At 46.1% G+C, this 7,956-nt stretch overlaps 1 protein-coding gene across 1 annotated transcript; it reads right to left on the reverse strand.

Moving 5' to 3' along the window:
- Positions 1 to 3,626: 3,626 nt before the first annotated feature.
- On the reverse strand, positions 3,627 to 7,266 carry THAP9 (THAP domain containing 9; the record flags this gene model as incomplete). The annotated part of the gene is made up of 2 exons (XM_010171021.1): positions 3,627 to 5,571; positions 7,116 to 7,266. Coding segments are annotated over 2 exons (2,096 nt in total), but the record flags the coding sequence as incomplete, so codon positions are not given.
- Between the last annotated feature and the right edge of the window lie 690 nt (positions 7,267 to 7,956).

Consider the following 7,956-nt stretch of genomic DNA (forward strand, 5'->3'; position numbering starts at 1 on the left):
CTGCATAAGTTTATCCCTGCCAGTCACTGTTTGAAGGGGCCCTGTCTGCCATCAACATCTCTCTGAGCATAAATAGCGAGTATATTTGTGCAAATCTCTGAAAAGGGAATCCACCTCTCGTGTAAATAAATGCCATTTTCTTCATAATTAGGACTTTGATTTACTAAAAAAAAAAAAAAAATCAGTGCAGTAACTTTACGTGTAGATAGTGAGCATATTCAGTTTACTTCTAGTGACCTAATATAGTATGTCCAGTAAGATTTGTATAAATGTAAATTAGTGTAAGTGAATAAAGTAATACCTGCTTACGTTATTTTTCAAACAGATTGCAATATGCCTTCTTTTGTTTAGACTTCAACCCGTGTTAATTTTGTATATATTCTGTGTCTTACTCTTAAGTTGCACCTTTTGTGATGTGTATTTATATACAGTGTGCAAAAACACTTGTGAAATTTAGATTACAGTTGTAATTATGTATGATGGCATTGCTTGAGAATGTTTTGCTTGTAAAGACTTTGAAGGTGCAATCAAATGCTTTTAGTTCTTCTATTTTGTTTGGAACAAGCTTTCCCAAATATTAAGCTTGGATTCCTCTCTCCCCTCTCCCAGGTGTAGAATGTGTGAATTGGTTTTTGTACTTCCTTAGCCATTTGCATCAAACTGCTGGACAAGATTTACAGTCAAGTTCATCCAGTTACATTAAAAAAAAAAAAAAATTGGGAATGGGGCAAGGGTTCATTTTCTAGTTCTGTTTACAACTGAAAGTAGAAAAATGAAATTTATATTTACTAGACCTATTCAAAGAATACACTTTTCTATATTGTACAAATAAAAACAGATAAATCAAAGAAAAATAAACATTTATACTATTCTGTAAAGATGATTTTTTTTTTTTTTTTCCACTCCTTTCCTTCAGCACTGAAGATTTTCACTGAAATACCAAAATAAATCTTTTAACACTGGGCCCACTTCTGATGCAAGTACTGGCTTGGATTTTCAGTCTGAGATGGATCCTCCCAGAGGATCGTGTTTACTGGTGTACTGTCATGCATAGCAATTCATGGCACAATTCAGAAAGAGCCAAAATGTGTCAGCCAGGCCAGCACCAGGAAGTTGAGCCCACATGGTCATTTCTCAATTTTTTTTAAACTCTTTAATGAGGAAGCATAGGGGTTTTTCACATGCACTGGCTGGACAAGAGTTAGATGGAGCAGAAAGACTGTGCAAGGCCATTCTGCAGTACCCTTGAAGACAGCAGGGTGCTAACAGAGAGCTTGTTCAAGGACCCCAGGAAAAACTTTGAGGCAAAGCTTTGTCAAGAGCCTCAGACTGCTTGTTAGCGGGATGCAATGCGCTGTTTTCTTGTGGCTTTTGTGTCTTTTTACGTCTCTTGGGGAGGAGGTTTGTGAGCAGCTCTTGCAAAGCTGTATTACTCAGTGGCATTAAGGATTTAAGTCAATTGAGAGAGCTTGTGCTTTGTTTCTGCAAAGTAAAACCTGGTTTTGTTTTTGTGCATTTAGTTTCTACAGTCAGGTTTGTTTGGTTTTGGGGTTTTTTTAGCAGCTTGGTAAAGGTAGTATATGGTCAATGCTCAGGGAGGCTTAGGAGCGTTGTTAGGATGTTGAGTGAATGAAAGATGTTACTGGATTGAGCTTTTCCCCCCTAGCACACCAGCTGCATGAGGGAAGGCTGTTGGTCACCTTAGGCTGCAGTTGAGGACCAAGAGAATGAATGAGGTGCTCCAAGTGACTTAGGGGTGAGTTTGTATGGACCTCATAGAAGGCACCGTGCTAACAAGAGTTGAAGGTGTTTCATAGAGACAGTGAGTGTCTGAGCAAGGAGTTGCTGTGAAGAGAAAGCGGTGTCCAAAAGACACTGTGGGAAAAGGAGCGGTGCAGAAAATCCCTTGGTCACAATTGTGGAGTTATGAATGGTGAAAAATTGCACTGCAACCTGACAGTTCCTGTGATGTGAGTGCAGCCAGTGGTATCTGTCATGGGCAACTGTATTTTTGGAAAATAATGTTAATTGGCACAGGGTTCCTATTCAACTGTCAAGCTTTCTTCTAATATTGGATAGCTTTGTTAATTAGATAACTGCCAAGCTTTTTTCTAATAATGTGCTTTTCCTCAAACATCATCTTACCAAGCCCTGTAGAACTTCCTTAATTTCTCTTTAAAACCTCTGTCATCGATATTTCAGTGAATTACAAAAGGATGTGTGAACTGTGGTGGTCATGGGTACAGGTGGTCAGCAGGTAACTGGACTGTGGGGAAAAAAAGTCTATAGGTTTTGGTTTGCTACTCCTAGCAGGGAATGCATGAAGTTCTGTGGCACTGCTGTTCTTGAGGAACTGAGTGCAGCAGCTCTGCTCCTACCATGAGTGAAGATCCCAAATCAACCAGGTACAGTTTTAAGTCACTGGTTGGCAAAATGGCACCTTGAATGTATTATTTCTGCCCTGGGACACAGTGGATCACCATTTTTCATCCCATCTTCAACGTGCAGCTTGAAAGTAACTGAACAGCCAGAGTTTTGAGAGAAGTAGTTGCCTTCCATCTGTACGGACACAACCTGCTCTGCATGGCAAAGGGAAGCCATTTAGCAGCAGTTATGTTGCTAAACTTTGCTGTTCCAGGTAAAGCACTGCATACCTTGCCACGGAAATTAACTGACTGAAGAAGTCCATCCTACTTGGTGGCATCCAATCTATGATTCAAGTAATTGGTGGAAACAACACGTGAAAAAGAAACTGTCTTGTGTCCTGGGCTGCGGGACACATGCCAGCTCTGGGAGGATGTGGCCACGTGGCACAGGTGAGTGGGTGACCTGGTGGGACCTGAAACATTCGCCCTGCTGCTGCAGCACTCCCATGTGCTGGTGCCTGGGGCTCCTGCCCAGAGGAGAGGGTGTCAGTGCCCCCAGGTGCTGCTGGGCACAACAGCCTGGTGCCAGCCTCAGCGCTGCCCTCTTACCTTTGTGCTTTGTTTGCACTCCCTCACTTGTACAACATGGGGCTTTAGGGGTGCAGTTTGATATTGTGGTCCCCACCTCGGGGGTTCTAGACTTAAACAGCTCGTTTAGCTGTTTGAGACATGTAGGAGTGGAGATTAGAGCTTGTGTTCAACTTGAGTGTGCCATTTCTTTCTATGTCTTTATTTTCCTTTTTAAGTAAAAGCTCTGCAAACTTTCTTCCCTCAAGCTTTTTTTAAAGCAGATCTGCTTTGGTGAAATCAAACTGCTAGCGCACATGATCTCCCCCCAAACCACCTGGAAGATGCATCCATTTTCTCCTTGCAGCACTCAGCCACCCAGCATCTCCAGGGGACACTCTCTGCAGTGTCCCCTAACACTTCCCCAGGCATCGTGAGCAGCCCTTGCTCATCCTGACCTGCCATGAGTCTCACTGCTAGATGGAACACAGGATCAGATGAACTTCCTCACTTTGCTCAGCCAAACTCTGATCAGATGGTTTGCAGTGACCCAGCACATCACCACCTACTAACACCAGTTTTTCTGGCCAAACCATGGGAAGACAACACATCATTTCCTCACGTGTGTTGCCTAGATGTGGCCATCCCTGAGCCTCAGTAGGGAACAGCCAACCTTGGAACAGCAATGAGTACTCATGACCCTGCATGGGTTTGGCTTGACTGACTTGGTGATGGAAACAAATGTTTTCCCTTCAGTCTCTTCCATCTGTGCCTTCCACGATGGTATTCCAAGTTCAAGTGTTTGCCATGGCTTGTTCTGATGTTTAAGTAACATCGTGTTATTTCCTTTACTAAGATTGTGTAGTGATTGTTGACGCACAACTCCCCATCAAATAAATGGTTCGTGAGGGTGGGGAAGAGGGGACTTTCTCCCACAAGTTCCTGGAAGACTTTCTGTTCTAGAGACAAATGCCATAGCTTGGTGTTTTTGTTGCCGTCTCCTACTTTACCGCACCGGTTTAGGACTTGTTCTGTAACTCCTGCTATGTGGTACACGCTTGCTGAGGGCAGACTGACTCCACCTAACTTTTTGATGTACAGCACTGACCCACATCTTGGCCTGCTCTCATCTGACTCAAAGAGGGAAGCGAGACAAGCCTCACACTGCAAGGCAGAGGCCAACTGCTCAGCAACGCGGCCCGCGGTGCAGGTGACGCCCTGTGCGTACAGTGACAGGTCTGTCAGCGCGTTACTCGGTGTGGATCCACGCAAAAGAAGGCCTGCACAATAGGGGTACTCTGTCACCAGTGTCCTCCCGCAAGCTGGGTTATACTGAGCACGAACACTGCCCAGGGTCAGATCTCTCCTACCAGACAGGAATATGTCTGAGGAGCTCGTATTGCCTGAGCCAGCGCTGTGTGGTGAGCCTGGGGCCAGGCTGCAGCTGGCCAGCAGTTTGTGATAAGCAGCCTGGAACATACTGCAGGTGGGGCTGCTGCTGCAGGCTTGCTGGAGAGCCCTGAGGAACAGCTCCAGTGGGTCCAGGCTGAAGATGTAGGGCAGGATGTGGTGGGAAGCTGTGCCTTCTGGACACACGTAGTTGGTATAAAGCCACTTAAGGCTTTCAACATTGAGCAAGAAACTAAGAAATCCTAGTTTGCGTTTGCTCTTAATAACGTATCTCCCCGTAGAGTCTGTTAAGGTGACGAAGAAGCTCTGAGCCTCATTAAAGAGGTGGCTTATTTTGCTGTAATTTCCAGCTAGCAAAGGCTCCTTCCATCCCCTTCTGTAGGGACCTCTGCCACAAAATATGTCACACAGATGGCTCAGCAAACGCACAAACTTGACAGTACCACTGCAGTTCTGGAATGAGGCCAGGCCCAGCTTCTGGAGGTGTTCCAGTGCATCAGCAACGCCCTCACTGAACAAGGGGGTAGCAAGGTTGACCTTCAGGTGGTAACTCTCCTCTCTCCTAGGTCTGCCTGAGAGACTGCATGGCTCTAATACCCTCTGCTCCTGCAAAGCTGCCAGCTCCACCACATGCTGCCACCGCACGGTGTCACCGAGCCACTCTATCTTCTGGAAGCACTGCAGAGTGTTCTTTATCAGCTGGAGTGCCTGGCAAATATCGAAGAAGTATGTGATGCTGTGAGCAGAGCCAGGAGGATGCTGGAAAGTGCACTGAATCCTTTCAGGATCTATCCTGATCCCCAGAGCTTTGGCGGTCTCAGCACCGTGAGCGGTGGCACCCGATGTCACAGCCAGCACCGTGATGCCTATGTGGTTCAGCTTATTGATGGTCTGACGAAGGAGCTGAGCAATTAAGGAGCCAGTCAGGCTGTTCACAAAGAAGTAGCCAAGTGGAGCTGTCCAGGGACTTGAGGTGCCAACAGCCATGAGGATTATCGCTTCTGAGGCCAGTGGAGCTTCATCAGCATCAAGGACACCTGCTCCCAAGTCAACAAAGCCTGTCAGGCGCTGGGTCTGCGGGTCCCACTCCTGCTGCTTCTGCAGGGCCACATCTTGAACCATCAGGGCACAGTAGCGGTAGGCTTGGTCCCCTCTCTCCATCTTTTCCTGAAGGCGGAGAAAAATATCGTCACTGAATCCTGCAGCAGCCTCATTATTAGACAGCCAACTGGAAAAACAAGGAGGATGCAATTAGATGTGATGATTCTGAGAAAACTGAAGCAAGTCAGCAACTTTTAGCACTTAGGATGTGGTCAGCCATGGCTGGAGCTGGAGAGCAGGCTAAGGCACCAAGTATCAAGTCAGCAGCCCCACCTTTCTTAATGCACAGGCATGAGTTTCTTTTCTCTCACCCTACTGATGAGAAGCCAAGTGAAAGTACTGACCGTGGAGGGAAGTAACAAAGCAGCTTCCTGCCTCTCCAATGTACAGGAGATCAGAACAGGGAAAAACATTAAACCAAGTACAGAAGTGAAAATCAGGCTCTGCAGAGGGCTGGCAACACCAGACCGGTCTTCTTCCCAGCTGGCTTTCCCCACACTGTACATCTTAATCCAGTTTGAAAGATGTGAAAGCCACAAGCAGGGACACTTTCCACTAGACCAGGTTGCTTGGCAGTCCATGTGGAGTACTGCTCCACTCAATACACTCCCCATCCACTACCTCCTGGAACCCTTTGGAGGAAACCATGTGAAACCATCACAGGCTGGCATGGACAATGTGTGTATCCATTGAGCATCCTCCAACTGTGCTACAAGAGCCTGAGACTTAAAACCTGTCAGGGGAGAGCTCCTTCAGCCTTTGTTTTGTGTGCTGTTACAAATTCTTGTTACTGGGCCTCATAGCACTGCAGGTCCTAAATTCTGAGCCTGCATAACTACTTGCAGTGGGCCGAGCAACCAAGTTACGTGATACAGAAATATCTCCCTTCTCCAACATTGAAACACACGCTTGTCATGATTCATTAACTTCCCAGAGTCCTTGTGGGGCAAGGTGAGAAAAATCAAAGCTCTAATCTGACTGCTCTGTGCAGTCCTTAACTTTTTCACCTTCTATTCTTGACTTCTCCCTTTTCCAGAAAACAGTCCCAAAGTTTTCCATGTATAGTCCTATTTGATTTAATTTCCTCCACTGCCACTTATTCCTACCCACCTCTCCTCACTGGTTTTGGCTCTTGGTGGAGTACTGCAGGTGTTCCCTTAACACCACCTCCTGCTGCTGCTTTTTTGGTGACCTTTATCTTATTTGCTCTTCCTTCCACTGTTTGGCTCATCCCTTCCCTCTCACAAGTCTCCACTGCACATCACAGGGGAAAAGCACATGCCAATGTGGTAAAGCACCTCTGCTTTTTTGTATTCCTCCTGCCAGCGAACAGTAAAACAGAGACAGACCCTAGAGCAGCTGATGCCCTGAAATGTAGCTCTTCTCTAGTCTCAGAATACCCAGCGAACTCCACGCTTGCTCTAAAACTGTTAATGTGAGGAATGTGTGATTCTCACGCGGTGACCCACATTCGTGAACACATCCCACCTCTCTGAGATGAGGGGTATCAATATTTCTTGACGTTTGCTTCCCACTCTGCTTCTGTTACTAAAACAAAGCAGGGAATAACTACTGCCACTGAACGTTTTCAGAACAAATCTGTTACACTTATTTCTACATGAGTACCTGGAAATGCATTCAGAATGAGTGAATGAATGAATAAAAACTTGCTTTGTCAGGCTGTAAGGATGAGGTAGGGGAAGAATCTTCCGTAGGTAGTCGTAGGCCTTAGTATGGTAGAGGTGGAGAACACAAGCGAATTGCTTCATTTCTGGTGAGTATTCTGCTGTCTGCCTCCAGCTGTGCAACTCACAAGGCAAATCTGCTTAAAAAAACCCAAGAGGTCAGCTTTAGCGAAGCGAATAAATAGCTGATAACTTAACAGAGGGCTGCATAATACAAACACACTGCAGAATACAGGGCAGCTTCTGAAACCACTCAGTCCTGGAGTCTGGTGTGGAGTACACAGCTCAGCAATGCTGTCACCCTCTTCCTTGGGATGGGCAGGGGCCAGGGAGCGTGTGCCCTACCACACTGTCTGAGGCCAGGTCCCTAAGATGTCTTTCCCCTCTTTTCCTACCTAATGTAATTCCACAGTTTTGAGTAAAGACTGTCTTACACGTGGGTATTGCTTAAAAATTGACGTTAACAGGAGAAAAGCCATTAACTTACAGTTATTTTTTTTTATCTCAACCCATCTTTATCCTTACCCTCATCCCTCCAATTCTCTCCTCTGTTCCCCAGGGCAGGGGGAGAGTGAGCAAGCAGCTCTCTTTGGCTGCCAGCCAAGTGAAACAACCACAGCGGCACAGTTTGATTTAACAGCCTTGGTTCCCGGTCTGACCTGAGCATTACAGCCAGCCTCAAGTAATCCCATTTTTCAGGGAGATTTTAATTTCTTTGCAGGATTAGTTGTTGCATTTCAGACCTACAAATTGCAAAGCCTTTGCGCTATAGCATTGGGTCTTGGAGTCTAACAATCAGGGATCATAGAATGGTTTGGGTTGGAAGG

Source organism: Antrostomus carolinensis, unplaced genomic scaffold, assembly GCF_000700745.2.
Source record: "Antrostomus carolinensis isolate BGI_N321 unplaced genomic scaffold, ASM70074v2 scaffold31500, whole genome shotgun sequence".
In the NCBI taxonomy this organism is placed as follows: domain Eukaryota; kingdom Metazoa; phylum Chordata; class Aves; order Caprimulgiformes; family Caprimulgidae; genus Antrostomus; species Antrostomus carolinensis.